The 16,320-nt window shown below is 40.3% G+C and overlaps 1 protein-coding gene across 1 annotated transcript; it reads right to left on the minus strand.

Moving 5' to 3' along the window:
- Positions 1–654: 654 nt before the first annotated feature.
- LOC131378459 (solute carrier organic anion transporter family member 1B3-like) lies at positions 655–13,832 on the minus strand. Its single transcript, XM_040062175.2, has 16 exons — positions 13,725–13,832; positions 13,531–13,644; positions 12,494–12,645; positions 11,090–11,231; positions 10,869–11,001; positions 9,488–9,603; positions 8,758–8,904; positions 8,542–8,640; positions 6,870–7,115; positions 5,857–6,021; positions 5,176–5,371; positions 4,139–4,301; positions 3,228–3,412; positions 2,153–2,217; positions 1,890–2,007; positions 655–1,032 (listed from the first exon to the last, which is right to left on the minus strand). The coding sequence occupies exons 3-16, from the start codon at positions 12,620–12,622 to the stop codon at positions 819–821; spliced, it is 2,118 nt and encodes a 705-aa protein (XP_039918109.1). The 5' UTR covers positions 12,623–12,645; positions 13,531–13,644; positions 13,725–13,832; the 3' UTR covers positions 655–818.
- Between the last annotated feature and the right edge of the window lie 2,488 nt (positions 13,833–16,320).

Below are 16,320 nucleotides of genomic sequence, written 5' to 3' on the forward strand. Positions count from 1 at the left end.
AACCGAGTGTGAAAAACACATCGATAGTTGCGATAGTCATTGGGGGTAACGCTGTTATCTGAGTGCCCTCTGCCGGACTTTGCATGTCGTGTCAACACAGCCAAGAGTATTGTGTTTCAGAATCTCTTAAATAATAATAATAAAAGTATTTTTAAATAAAATTCCACGACTCGAAGGCTTTAATAAACCCCAAAACTATTGTCTTTATGAAAGCACGTGTGTAGTTTTACGCAGGCATAACTTTTTGAGCCGAGGTAAAGACAAAATTCTTTCTGGAAAAATACTGCTTTTTGCCAATTTTGAGGTGAAAACCAGGTGCAATGCTGCAATTTGGTGAGGTGTTTGGCTTAAGTGCTTTAGGTTTCTGTAAATTTTGATCAAATTTGGTGGAATCAGAAAGCTTGTCCTAGCCTTGAGCTTGTCTCTCCTGTGTCAGTCCCCTGCATGGATCTGCATACAGGATCACTGTACGCACTTTTAATGGGCCTTTGGCATGTGGATGTTCTGGCAGCATCTTTAATCCCACTAAAAAAACACAAAAAAACCAGACTGGCTGGGTCAGAACTGCCAAGGAGGTTATTCTTTGTCTGTTGAGAATTTGGTTCCATTTGTGTAACTCATTCTGTTACTGGAAATCAGGTACACATCAGGCACTTTCATACTTGTTTGTTAGTGTTTATTGCTGTTGTTTGCAGTTTTGCTGTTAGTTATGCTCTCTGTACAGTGCTACAATATATTATTTAACTCCTCACAGCATTTTGAATGGTGTTTCTAAAAGAAGCTGACCTGATTCACATGCCACTGGTCTAAATTTCTTTCTAAATAGAGGATTCGTTCTCTGCATCAGAAGAACCTGGCAAACGTTCTTTGATCTTGCAGTTGTCTTCTTTATTCACACCAGCATCTTCTTTCCCGTTCTCCAGAGGCCTGGAGTTCTTATTTTGAAAGTGTTTCTTTATCAATATATAAAAAATTATTCCAACCAAGTAGGAAGGACCTCTTAAAATTGCTCCTAAACCCAGGAAGACATACCTGTGGGACAGAGCATAGAAGATTGGGCCAGGTGTTGAATTTTACAAAGACACTGAAGAAAAATCACTTTAATGGCATTTAAGGCTCTTGCATATTAAAAAAAAAAAAAAAAAAAAAAAAAAAAAGCAGCTTGGGGGAAGATGTTAAAGCTCATTGTTTGTGAATGATATAGAAAAAATTGGGCATTTTTATTTGCAAATACTTCTAAAGAACTGATAAATATTTTTTGTTTATGAAGATAGATTGCAAAGACTTCCATCATCTTCCTCCCACCCCCCCCCCCTTTTTTTTTTTTTTTAAGGCTTTAGATTCTTTAGGGTTAGAAAAATATTGAGGTCACCAGAGTGGTTTATTGTATGTAAAAATAAAAACCACATCAGAAGTGGCCAAGGCTTGACTGAAACTGAGAAAAATCTATGGAGCATTCCCCCAGGAGACTGCTACTCAGTAAAATATTTTTTCATAGTCTTTTCTCTCAAAAGTGGCCAATGCACAGAGTTAACATTCTTGCCAGGGTGAAAAATCACACACAGATAAGGTAAATTTGGGTAACTCTCCCACGGTAAGTCCTAAAGTCTGAGGTATTTTTAATCGGCTCTAAATACATTAAAAATACACAGCTCATTCCAGAATTCTCCGTCAAGGATATTAAATTTCTCTTGTGCAACATAAAAACTGACTGAAAATTGAGAGCTTAACATTTCATCTTGAGATTTTTCAAATTCAGGAGTTCTGGACCGGCTTAAAGCTGAGCCCAGAGTTGGTGTCCGACCGCGATTTTGGATCACGCACTCCAGTGTAAGAGAACCAAGCACGTCTTTCCACAGAGATGGGTTTTGTGCCCTAATTTTCCCTACCTGTTTGCATTGGAGTCATAGAACCTGCAAGCCCCTCGCTTCCCGCAGCTGGTGCTCCCCCATTTCAAGCACGTCTTGTCGATGGCCGCACCGAAATAAACCGGTGCTGGGATCCCAGCTGCAAGGAGACAAGCAGAAAATGGGACAAGATTGCACAGATAAAGGACATCTTCTGGGGAAATTAGCTTTATGTTTCCGTAGCGGCGATTACGTGCTTCAAGAGCAGCGTTGGGTGGATGGGACTCTGCAGTGGTTTCTCTTACCCAGCATTCTCATGGTGAGTGTGAACAGACCAACTGCGAGAGCTTTCAGCTCCGGCTGAACACATCTGAAAAAAAAGAGGGATAAGTAAGAAGAGTTGGCCTACTCAGCGCTTAGACACGCCTATTAAACTGCTATTAAATAACCTGGATTTTTTACTCTTGTCGACAGAAAGACAAAATATGGAAGAAGAGTGCTTCCTTCATCTGCTGAAGTGTGGTTTTCGTATGAAAAAGGTGAATTAATCTATTTGACTTCCATCAAATAGCTCCTGGCAAGTCCATTCCCTATGCATAATTAAGGAATTGAAGTTTTAAAGTCATAAGCGGAGTCTATCCCGACCTTATGGAAATGGGCTCCCCAGCTGCCTTCACTCCTGGGCATACATTTCTCACACTTGATGGAATATTTAATGGGAAATATCCTATTGCCCTAAGACAAAAGAGTTGAAAGTAGCAGGGTTAGTGCAGCATCTTTCTGTGCTTGAACAGAATTCCTCTGTACAAGGACGTATCTTGGACAGCACAAAGCCTCCTGGCAATACACTCATCTATTTCATGGGGAACTGCACTCCAGGCATCAGAAATGGACACTGATCTTGAATTCATTAAATCTCTAGCCTATGCCACCTCCTTATGCATCCAGAAATCCTGGAAAATGCATTGCACTTTCAAAATCCAAGCAGAAAAAAGGGGCATGTTCCGGAAAACCTGATTACAGAACCATAGAATCACAAAATGGTTTAGTTTGGAAAGGATGTTAAGGGTTATCTTGTTCCAAAGCCATGCCATGGGCAGGGACACCTTCCACTATCCCAGGCTGTTCAGAGCCCCATCCAGGCTGGCTTTGGACATTTCCAGGAATGGGGCAGCCACAGCTTCTCTGGGCAGCCTGTGCCAGGGCCTCACCACCCTCACTGGGAGGAATTCCTTCTAACCAAAACTTTACCTCTTTTAGTTTGAACCCATTTACTCCTTGACCTACCACTACAGCTCCTGATGAGCAAAAAAGTCCTTTTTTTCCCTAAGGTAAAGAAACAAACATGACTCTGAAGGCCTCACTAGAAACTGTACTCACCTAAACATAATCATGTATGAAGGAGTGGCGCCCAGGGCATAGCAAAAGCCACCTATGACTTGTATTGCTATGTAATAAATGAACTTTGTTGAACAATCATCACTTTTTGGACATTGCCCCAAGGTGGCAGAATTGTTTCCTGCCCATGAACTCTTGATTTCAAGACATCTGCAGTTATGGAAGACCTGGAAGACACAGAACAGGTTTGATAGGACACTGCTGGTGAAATGGGGATTCTGTTGGAGAGAAAACAGAGTAAAGAGATGGCTCCAGACTGTTTATGTTCTGGAGTGAGCACCTGGCATCAGGAAACATGCAAATGGCACAGCCCAATAAAGCTTTACATCCATGGACTGGAGCTCTGTCTCTGGGACTCTGGGAATTATCTCCAACACTCCATGCCAAGCAAAAGTCAGCCACCCAGAAAAACAGGCAGTTTCCTGACATCCCAAAGTCTCACATGGAGGAAACAAGCTGCCTTTCCTTAACCCATTTTGCATACTTAAACATTAATGATCAGTAGCAGGAAAGATACTACACTATCTTAGCATACTTCAACTGTTAGGTGAAGCTTCAGGGCAGCCAAAATTACATTTATGAAAGGCAAAGCCTATGGACAACCTTCAGGCAACATGAAACCAATTTGATTTGCGTGTTCCCCCCTCTTATGCTCAACCTACAGAAGTTGGAAGTTAATATCTAGAATAGGGAGCTAGGGCTTTTTGCTTAATGTGCAATAACTCAGAGAAATCTCTCTTCTCTGTGCTGTTTGTAGCCAGAAATCAAAAATACCTTGCTGACTAGTCCCCCAGTAACTTTGGTTTTCCTGAAATGCATTATCCTGCTAAATTTTCCATGTTACACGGAAAATAAGCTGGTAGGAAACCTCGGAGAGCAAAGCAGGGTCTTACTGTGTTCTTTCCATGTCCCACGGAAGAGTTGCACCCAGCCAGACATGCCGAAACATAGGTGATCCCGTTGGCTCCACACACAGGATCCCACATATTGGAGGCACATTTGCAGTGAGAGTTGCATTCCGAAAGTAAGGAATTGTTGTGGTACGGAATGGGGATGCTTGGAAGTTAAGTTCAGACAAGTGTAAGAAATTTTTAATGCAGGGCTGAAGTCAGTGAGTTCCCTTCTGTGTAACGGTGTTGCTGTTCTGAAACCCACCTCATATGCCCAGGACATGTTTTCACAGTTGAGTTTCTACATCTCTATAGGTCTGTTTGAGATACCATCTTACTTGCACTGATATTAAAGTGATTACAAATAATAGAGAATTTTAAAACAAATTAAAAAATTGCTACTGATTTTACGGAAAAGAGAAAGGAGGGAGAGGTCGTTTGGACTCCTTGCAAGCTGAATTTAGAGCTAGCAAGAGTTATCTCAGTCTTATCAAGTATATCTTTATCAGTTTGTAAAAATGCACCAGTGACAGAAACCAGATCTCCTGGTCTCTGTAGTTAAAAAACCCACTCTCTTAAAGCCTAGCCTAACTTTTCATTAAGGATATGAAGAATGTAGTATTTTCATTTGCTTTCAGACATCCTTTTTGTATTGAGCAAAAAGATATATCTTCACTCATCTCCTTTCTAGGTAAATGACACTTATGTACTTGCCATTTTTCCATCCCGGTACTTCTTAAGCATATTCCCTGGTGCACTATTTACACTCCTAGTGAAAATGTTGCTCAGCAATACTCCCACCCTCCCCCAGCAAAACAACCTACATGGCTAAAGATGCAGTTCCTAATTCATCTTTAACCAGCATTGGGCTTTGTCAGGCTGACAACCTGCTGACCAACAAAAACTACCAAAAATGACATATTGTAGTGTTCACTTGCTCTCCAGCATTGCAAAATAATATTTCTCTTTTAGCCTTGATGCCACAGTGTATTTTTTGAGAACTATGGGGGAAAACACAATCTTTTTTCTTTTATACTCACCCTTCATAGGACACTGTCATTCCTGCCACCACATTGTTATCGCAGCCAACAAAAAAGTGTAAAAAACTGATGGCATAGGACAAAAATGACATGATAAATGAAAACTTTGTTGCTGCAATGATGCCCATTTTATACTTTTTCATTATAAGCCCTCCTAGGAAAATTCCAACACCTACAGGAGGCAGGGACGTCATTCCTGAAAAAGATTATAGAAAGGGAATGTTAGAAGTAAAGAATCATTATAGTCTTAAGAACCAAAACCTGTCCTTAGTTTTTTGTTCCTGGCAGCTTTATGATCTGTTATGACTTCAGGAAGTTTTGTGTTCAGTCCTACTCCTGGGTTGCATATGCTGTTTGTGACATGCCTAATGCTCCAAACCCACTTCCATTGCAAGGAACTTTCCAGATGCTTCAGCAACTAAAACTTCCACACCACACTCATTGTACATTTGGGGTGCCCTTGCTATAAATGTAATATAAATGCAATGTAATGTAATATAAGTTTAAAAATTCTTATGGCCCCATAGGCACAAACCCTCTATGTTTTATAATTCAGGTTTAGGTCAGACCACTATTTACCTCAACCTGCTCTGCATGGAATTCAGCCCCAGATAAAGCACACCAGAACTTATCCCCATGCACTGCTTCCAGCACAAGCAGTCCTTGCTACGTGGAACTCACCTATGAGAAAGTTGGATTTGGATGTAGATTGTCCATACTGCTGTTCCATGTACTTTGGTTTGTAAGTCACAAAACCAATAAAACCACTGAACTGTAACAGTGAGTAACACAAACATGTAAAGTACATTCGATTACCCAATACTTTTTTCAGGGAGTTATAGAAATCTGAAAGAAAGGGACATATGAGTTGGCATTGAAAGATGCATGGCGTAATTACTGGTGAGTAACCTGCAAAACTTAGAGCAAGGTCCTGCTCTCAGCTCTCCAAGTGCAAGATGTACTGATCTTCATTTGTATGAGGGTATCTGAAAGCAAAATCAGGTTCTTGAAAAACATCAGAGGTTGAAGTACAGGAAGAGAATCCTAAAAGAAGACAGAAGTATGGGTTAAGTCCTGGCTGCTCTACTGAGATATGCACATGAAGGCTAAGGGGCTCCACATGGCACAGACTTTGTTCAGCTTGCATGAATATTATTACAGGCTCAAGGCTAAGTGAGAGCTGCCTTGATGGAGATGTCCAGTGTCTTCCACTGGGATCTGGACAAAAAAATTGACAAATGAAGCAAAGCCACTTCTTTCCACCACATTTGACCCAAGGAAGGTACAACCAGAGCTATTCAAGCCCGATGTATTTTCACCAGGCACCAATGTATTTCAGAGTCTCCATGAACTCTCTCAAATGAATAATTTGTCTTCCCATATTGCAAAAGGAGCCTTTGAATATTTTATTTAGGTTCAGATACAGGAACACTTTTCTACTGTTCAAATGTCTTCCAGCACAAAATTTGAGGTAAGTGCCACTCAGGTGATGATTTATTTCAGGTGATTTATGCAGAACCTCAGAGTCCTGCACAAGCTCTTTCACTCCTAATATTTTTGGCAGACCTTTCCTTTCCTGGAGATAGCTACCTGGTTTAGATGGAAGTGCAGGGGAGGCAAAATATTTTGCACACATTTCCTATGTGTGTTGTGCCTATTGCTTTTCACATTTATACAACTTGAGAAACACTTGCCTTTCAGCATTACTGACCACTTCCTTGGCTTAGTTTTTTCAGGAGAAAGTTTATTCCTCACGACACCCGTGTTTTCCAAGAGACCATGTGAAGTTTTGTCCTTATTGGCTCGCTCTGGCTTCTTCAGACTCTTTGGCAGGAAGCAAAATGGAATAGCACACAGGAAATTGGTCGCTCCACCTATTAAAAAGCCAAGCCACCAGGCACCCACCCAGCGGGAATCCTGTGGGGTGATAGTGATGCTCCCTAGAAGTGAGGGAAACAGGCACAAGTTACCCCAGCGAAGAAGCTGAACCTTCCTAACCTTTTTCTGTTACGACAGCTACATTTTATAGTGTCTGACTTCCAGCAATAAACATCTAATGAGGGACCATCCATGCAGTGAAGGCATCCGGAATCATACCCTGAACGGTGTTATAGAATCGTAGATTGGTTTGGATTGGATTGGAAGGTGTCCAATGGGCAGGGATGACTTCCAGTTGACCAGGATGGTCGGAGACCAATCCAACCCGGCCTTGAACACTTCCAGGGATGGGGCATCCACAGCTTCTCTGGACAACTGGTTCCCGTGTCCTACCATCCTCATAGGGAAGAATTTCTTCCGAACATCTAAACTTACTCTCTTTTGGTTTGAAGCCATTCCTGTTCGCCCAGCATTATTTTATCTGTCATTCTACACCTTTCACTGATTGATGTTTTGTGGCAGATAGAGCAACACCAAGGTCCTTACCCAACACTTGGGAAACCAAAAGGGTGGCAGACAGGCCTTAAGCGTGGCATGCTTTTTGGCCCCTGAATTCCTGAAATCCTCTGCTTTCCTGCATTGTGTAGGTTGCTATCAAGCAATTGGAAATTCTCTGCAGTGTCAGTAAAATCACTCATGGCTATAAATGTATTTCAAGGGAGATGAGAGTAGCTGGTTGTATTTTTATGATTTTTTATTCTGGCATGTTTTGTGGGGGACTAAAATTGTATGACTTTTCACTGCATGACTAGAATTGGCTCACTGTTTTTTAAATAAAATCAAACACTGGCTTAACAAAGGGCAAAGACAAAATAGTTCACCTATCTAACTACAGAATTCTGAAGATATGAAAACTTCTCTGTCCTTCTAGAAAAACAAGATCACTGAAAAGGAACAGGATGAAGGACCACCACTTACAGGGACTGCTGTGTCCCCTCTGGCATTGTGCAGGTGTGAATACATACACGTGTTTTCAGTTCATCTGAATAAGCAAGGGCTGAGAAAAAGTGTATGTTGTGCTGCAAAAACTATGTGAAATGTAAAATAATCAGTGGGAAGGGTGGGTAATTCCCCCAAACTGTAAAGCTGCTGTACTAGCAGAATCTTTTTGTTAAAATTCCAGTTTAGAAAAAAATCTTGGTTCTGTGAGAGCTCTGGGTACTAATACTTAGAGTTAAGAATTATTGTGTATTACAATCCTTTAATCTTAAAGCACAGCTCTAAAAATATGCTCCCAGTCTAATTCTGCCTTTACTCTAAAAGCTTTCACTAGTTTAGTAAAATGGTAATAAATTATACAATAAAATATTTAAATATAATCCAAAATATATTAACATAATTAATATAAGGAAAACATATGCAAGTGTTTATGGAAAATTCTTATGAACAAGTATCAGCTAGCTTTCACTTTTCCTCTGTTTTGCTTACCTGGATCCACAAATCCAACATCCACGTACAGTTTTGCGCATAGAGATCCCAACAGGAAACCAAACATGGGGCCCATCATGGCTACTGTGTGCAAACAGGCTGAAAATACACAATGAAGTAGACGCCTTCAGCTCTAATGGCTGAATGTTGTCCTCTGCAGAGGGTGATCGACCTCTTATACTGTTAATCTCCCAGTTTACTTCATGTTGAGATTACCTACATACACAGGAACATTCTCTTCTTGAGCAAAATCATCGAGATAAGAGATGCCCAGTGGTGTTATTGGGGTCTCACCAATCCCACGTAACATGTTTCCCAGTAAGATATATATCCACATATATGATGCTGGCTCCTTCTCACAGCCTGCAGATGAGAGTTTACGCCTTTGTAATAAAATATTTGAATGGGAAGCAGGGGGGGAAAAAAATCACAGGAAATGTAGCACATGTAATGATTACAGATTAGAAATCAAGGTATTTAGAACATTTTCTTATAGAAAATAAATGAAAGGATACCAACCCCATTATAAATTTTCATGATCTTTTAATAACACATCCTTCTACCTCCACTGCATTTGATTTCTAAAAGCACAGGCAAGCATCCCCCATCAGAAAAAATGCTCATTAAAAAAAAACAGCTTATTGATACTTTCATAAATATATTACCTGGAATACATCATGCATGTGAGAAGTTTGAGATGGTTTCTGGTGTAGAGCTTGGCTTGTTCTCTACCTGCATCCCATACAAGCAACACATAAAACAGCTGTGTTCCACATTGCAAGGAGCATAATAGGAATCTCCATTTATTTCTGTTAAACTCTATGCAGTTTCATGTCCTGTCACACTAGTTCTTCCACTCCCCAACTCCAGGCCCTGGATAACTGAATCCTTGCAACCAAGGATTAAACAAGCTCCCATATTTGTACTTTCCTTTACAGCTCCCTACCTGATTGTGAGACTTCCAGGACAGTGCCGTTCACATCTTGATGTAGGGAACAGGGATTTATGCTGGAAGTTAAGTTGGCTGAAGCAGCTGTATGTGATGCTGTCTCATACTTATAGCTGCAAACACACAACAGAAGGTGTAGAAGCAGTGCTCACTAGGGAAACACCAGTGTGGTAGGGCTGGAGCCACTTAGCTGCTGTTTCCCTAAAGAAAAGCACTACTGAAGGGGCAAATAAGATTATTTAAGAACATTTTAGAAAACCACAACACTAAAATTAAGAACAAATAAAATTTAGAATTCTCTGTCTGGAAGGCATGATGTTTTAAGCCGGAAAATTCAAAAGGGCTTGTGAAAGTATTTCGGATAGGACTGGATTTTTCGTGTCTAAATTTAGGGTCAGGTCCAAGCGAGCTTCCTGTGTTGACCCCACAGCCAAGGAGAAAAGAAAAAAATGCCTTGAGTTTGAGCAAAGGTGCCCTTTCCATCTTTGATGTGTGTTTGGTCTGTCCAGCTGCTTTAATTTGATCCCTTCCCCAGAAATGAGTGCTGCTGAGGGGCAAAGTACAATTGGCTTTAGCAGAACAACATGGTAAAGCACACATTCTGCTTCAAGGAATTGCCCTGTCTCTGTTAGACCAGGCAAGCTTATTTTCTGGGTTGAACCAAAGAGCAGTCATCAGCAGACACAGTGCAGAGCAGTTCCCTGCAAATGTTCAGGCTCAGGTTCATAAGTGGCCCAGTGTAGATGAGTAAGATACATGGTCTGTCTTAAAACTGATGAAAAGCCTGGTTCTAGTGCAAGATCCACTAACATGAAAGAAAGCATCCCACAGTTTTATTTTTGCGCTAATATACCTACAATTATTCTAATATATTTAAGAAATCAACAGAAATATGTCTTACTCTACTTGTCATCCCTGTGCCCAAGCTATGGCTAGAAACATCAGCACATATAAGCATAATGTAGTAATGCCCTGAGCCTGGTGAAGGTGAATTAAAATTAACCAAATATGGAAAATCAGTTTAACCAGGCATGTGGAACAGTTATGAGTTCTACCAGCACTGATCCATCTGCAGGCTCTAGCATAATTTCATTCTTTGCCTCCTTCCTGAACAAGCTTGAGTGGAAACTAAAGCATTGTGATTTTCTCATTTTTTTCAAGGAGCTGAACTTTCACCTCAGAAGAGCAGTGTTTTTAAAATCGACATTGACCATCACAGTAGTGATGTGTGTGGCACGTGGGGTTCATTGCACCTGGAAGTGAGGTTCTACAGGCCTTTGGAAATCCAAGGCTAAATATACACAACAAACTTCATTTAAAAACCAGAAAGCACAGTGCAACTGTTAGGTTACCCAAATTAGCCATGATTAGTACTTACTATCCCATGAAGAAATGAGGCATAGCTGATAAAAAGCTTCCCAAAGCCATAGTAAAGCATCCCACAGCTATTACTTTGGGCCTATGAAGCTTAGCTCCAAAATAGCTTACAAACGCAATCACCAGCAAGTTGCCTGCAAGATAATGAACCAGAATTAGTGCCAGGTGTTGCCTCATGCTTCTCTGAGCAGTTTTCTGCGTGTTAGGGAATATATCCATTACCCATCTCAAAGCTCCCGTCGACGAAACCTGCAGTGGAAGACGTCAGGTCAAACCTTCGCTCAATCTGAGTGATGGAGCTTTTCATTATCGTACCAGAAAAGGCTTTGCTGAAGTAGCTGAATGACAGAGCAGCCAGAAATACCTCGGGAAAGATTCAGACAGGAAATGGGAGGGAGAGGCAGGAAAACTGGTCACTGGGGGATCAAATATATCTAAAACTGTGCGGAGCAATCACCGTCATGACATATATTTGTTACTCAAATTGGGGTGGCAAAGTTAATCTTAACCCAAGTCACCTTTTGCTTGGGTCACATGTCCCTTATTTTAGGCCCATTCATAACTGATCCTTTCTTTCAATCAGTGTGGCATCAAAATAAAGGCTTTATGCAAGTTTTTATGATACATCAGTATGAGGAATGTGGTAGCAACAGACTGAGTTAATCTCTGTGTGATATGATATATTTTGAAATATGTATTTTGCCTGTATACTATATATCTCACAAGGAAAAGCAAATACTCTAAGTAGTCTGGCTGTTGCTTACATCAACACACATTGTGGCTTTGGCAAAAAAGGATTTATTTGGTAAAATGTTTAAGTTTGTTTAAATATTATCCAACTATTTCCACATAGTCTAAAAAGCAAATAGACCTACTGCTCACTGGGCAAGAGTTCCAATACAACAGAAACTTGGGTAAATAAACAAAGTAAATATAGGTTTGGACATTGCAATACTATGTGCTATAAGAAATTATGCCAATCCGGGAAGTAAGAGCTTGAAAATTTGTATATTTAGTCTCTTTTTGTCAGGAATGACGAGAAAAATCTCTGAAGTGTAGGGTTTGTCATGACACATTCTATATTTCCTGAGCTTGACTGGCAAAAATTCTGAGAATCACCCTTTGTGCCTTATGCCAGCAGTGCTCTCAGAGGGTTTGGCTGAAATCACAAACTGCTGATAAACATAAAAACACAAACAAAAATTGCTGGGGTTGTTTGGGTTTTAAAATGCAATCCTCAGGTCAGCCACAAAACATTTGGTGAAATCTGGGTTCATCTCACCTTATTTTGACCCTGCAAGAGTAGTGGTGTGAGCAACCTCCAGACAAATGTATTTTAGGCACCTAACTGAGGCTGCTTCAAGTCTTCTACTTGAAGTTGCTGCCTCTCTCTAATGACTAAGAAGGGGATCCACCTACAAGTAACTTGTGAGTAAATTTGGTAGATCATGAATTTTTATTTTCTTTAGAGAAAAGATAAGGTCTGACCATCCCCTGGGCCTCTGTGTGCGTCCAGTTCCACAAAAAATAGGGGAACAGGAAGGAAGGAATTTGGCATGTCACGTCTTGAACATTTCTTGACAGGTGACAGTGGTAATTCACGGTGATATTGCTAAGGCACCAAACCTTCAATCCAGTGCAAGAGGAAGTCTTCTTGACTGGTGCATTTTTGTTTCCTTCATCATTCAAAAGCTGGTCAGGTTCTGCCGCCTGATCTGAGTCGTTGGCGTTGCAGGGTTTGGTTTCCACCGTCATGACTGATTTCTTTACTGAGTGATCTGAACTCAGGAGAAAACAGTAATAAATACAAAAGCGCATATGCCAAAATAGAGTTGTTTCAGGACCTCTCTGATGAATTTGTTTAAATTCTGAACTATCTAGTTTTGACACCTTTTTTTTTTTTTTTCTTTTGAGATACATGAGCACCCCCCCCTTCTACCTTGTCCTGTCTTTTAACGCTAAAAAGGCAATTTTGACAGAGGAGTAAGACAAAAAGTCTCTGCCCAAAAATAAACTACAAGGGTCAACAAGGCAGTAGTGCTGAAGCACAGGGAATCCTAAGCAGCTCTAAATTTGCAGGCCACGTGTCTTACAACTCAGTCATTGGTTTGGTAAAATCTGTAACAACACTGTGCCAATCCAATTTATTCCTTTACACTGCCTTGTTGGAAACAATTCTTAGTGACAAAATAATTTATTATTTCAACTAACTGACCTCCTGTAAGGCTATTACTTTTTTTTTTTTTTTTTTTTTTTTTTTTTTTTTTTTTTTTTTTTTTTTTTTCCTTCTTGCAATAATATGCAGGGTATTCCCGATCTCTTTCTCTTTCTGTTTGCAGAGTGCTGTCTATATGCCCAGATGCTTGAAATGATCCACAACTCAGCAGCTCAGCAGAACTGCTCTAGTTTCCTCAGGAACTTCTGTAGCCATAGACAATGACACATCCTCTGTCACATTTTACTGTTGAAAGCCTTGTTTTGTTATTAAGTTGCATTTTGCTTTATTGCAATGACTAGTTCAGTACTTCATCTTTTTTTCTCAGCTTTTTAAAACTCTGTATCTGAGAGATGGATAACAGCTAAAAAGGGCACTTCAGAGAAAAGCTGTAAAGGAAGTATATATATCTGTTTGCAAAGTTTATTTAAAGAATGAAAACACTTGCCTGTTGGTGCAACTCCCACTACAATCAGAACAGATTTCTCAAGGATGATCCAGAAGATCCACTGCAGAGCCCCTCAGGAAAAAATGGGTCACTTGAAACAAGCCATCTTCAGATCTGCAGACAGGAGTATTGCATATTCTATTAGAGCATTGAAATTAATGCCCCCAAGTCAGAACTCAGAAATCACAGCTCACATGATCTGTTTCACCTTCCACAATACTCTCCTCATTTGAGAAAAGGGCGAAAAAGAGAGAGAGGGGGAACAAATCACACAAAGAGAGGTTTTATATGCTTGAATGCAGCTGAAAAAAGTTGGATGAACTTTTCCTATGCTGGAAAATGTCCATCTGCTTTCCCACTGCTAATATCTACTTCCCAAATTCTTTTGTGGCTATGCTGTCAGTCTGGGTCAGCACACATATCAGGACAAAAAGTATTAGCTTCTCCTTCCCCTTGGCTACGCAGATAGGGACAGGAAGCAGAGAAAGGATTTCTCCAAGACTGCACAGATATGAACAAAAAATGTTTTGAAATAAAATTCCTGGCGTTCAGGAGAAGTTAGTACACAAATACCTTTGAGCATCTGGTCCTCTGAAATTCACCTGTCTTTGTGTATCCTGAAGATACAAACTTCTCCTCATAATTATGATAGACTGATGGCCACAATAATATGCTGGGGAAGCATATCATTGTAGGTCGCAGGACTGGAGAAGTGGCCCTTTTTTTGAGAGTTTAAAGGTACAACTTGAATTAGAATCTGCAGACAGTATCTCCTCCCACCCTCAGATGACCCTGACCTACACAGATATCAACTGGAGGTGGACTAGGTTTGGGCTGGGAAAATTCCAGGCCACAAGAGCATTAGAAAAAAAGGTAGGTCAATTCACAATTGATGACAACAATGCTGAGCCTGATAATTTTAAGTATTGATGAAGTTGTTATTTTAGATTTTTTTTCATTAGCATTTTATTTTCATGTTTAATAAATCAAGGTTCTGGTTAAAAATATGAAGTATGAAAGGAAAAGCATGAAGCTTTCTGCACCAAACATGTCCTTTCACTAACCTGAGATCTCTAAAACTACCATTCTTTGCCTGCACAAGCCTCTCTTCTGTAATAGTTATCTGAGACTGTTGCATTTACAGAAAGACAAGATTAGGAAATGTATTGGTATTTTTTAGGTAGTCAATCAACCTAAACAAAAATTAACCCATCTTTCTTCCTAGGAGAAAAAAAACAAACCTCTTCCCAAAGAAACAAGCAAAAAGAAACCCACTAAAAAATTCCAAGAGGTACAGACAGATGAAATTTAACTCTCAGCTCACTTTTTGGAACATTCGACAAATTCACTTGATTTTATGCTCAGTACAATCTCTTCTGAGAAACACTTTGGGTGGTGGAAAAATCAAGGCTCTTAACTAATTATCAGCGTGCATCGTTTGTGCTGCTGGGAGCTGACAGCTTTCTCGACACCATGGGAAATCATGCAGCAACTTGCAATTCAACGGCAGAGCGAATGCAGCCAGCCTTGCAAAGGACAGATTTCTTCAGTGCTTCAGGGGACATGATATTTATAGGGGTCATGGCCTAACTCTGGGCCTGTTCAGTAGTTCTATTTCTTATTGGATATTAAAAAAAAAAAAAACAACAAAACCAGCTTTGTTTTGTATCCCCTAATTATATGCAAATTATAATGATTAAGAACATCAACTAAAAAACCTCCACATGAACAACAGGTAATAAGTTTACAAAGGCCATGACAACAGTTTGTTGCAGGCTTTGTAGAATCTCATACAAGAAAAATATAGTGAAGTTTGAGGGCTCTTAAGAATCCAGCAAGGACACTATTAAGTCTTTGGGCTGATTGCCACCACAGTTGCACTCTCAGAGACTGTGACATCACCCAGTAGAAGAGCAAATCACAAATCAAGAGCCACATTTCCCCCAGCAGTTTATGGAACTGCAATGATTTACAATAACTGCAGCGCTGCTTATCTGATTATCACGCTGATTTTTAAACACAATCATAACAAGACCTTTTAAGTTCACCTGATATGAAAAATGAGTATCACAGAGCTGTGCAGACCTCAGTGGTGCTAGCATTGCTCGGGACATGCAGTGCTTACAGAGACACACACACACAGTGCACGATGTCATCGCTGAAGCACTGACACTTTCACCAGGGCTGGTAACTGGTGCCACCAATTATAGCAAATGCAACTGCAAACTACACAGGTCACGTTCGACAGCTGCCAACACTAATGGCAACATTTTAAAGTCAAGACAAACAGAAAGAATACTGAAGAGGTTCCTACCTGGGTTCTGCATCCACAACAAAAGGTTTTCTACTACCACACAAATGCTCAAGAGTCAGAGAATTCTCTCCTTAAGCAAAGCTCTGCTGGTATGTGGTAGAAGAATCATTAACTTCCAACCCAAACCAACATTTTAATCTTGTCTCCTCCCCGTTCTGCCCTCTGTTAAAGGTCCCAAAATCCATGTTTATCCACAGCGGTCAAAAGTTAATTAGGAAGAAGACGTGTAAGCGTGTTCCTTTTGTACATTTTTGTGAAGCCTCTTTCCCCCTGCCCTGAAATAGTCTAGATTATAGTGGTCCGCACCTCCCTGCTATTTAAAAATATGGTGTCCCCACTTTATAAATATTGCTGTTTCCGATGCATTTTGTTATTAAGTTTTATTTTTCATAGTCTATGGCTGAAGTCCATTCACTTCAGATCTGCTAGAGCCAGCCAAGAACTTGCAGGAAGAGAAAACACAGTGCCTTGGATAT

The sequence above is a fragment of the Hirundo rustica genome, chromosome 4, assembly GCF_015227805.2.
Source record: "Hirundo rustica isolate bHirRus1 chromosome 4, bHirRus1.pri.v3, whole genome shotgun sequence".
Lineage (NCBI taxonomy): Eukaryota > Metazoa > Chordata > Aves > Passeriformes > Hirundinidae > Hirundo > Hirundo rustica.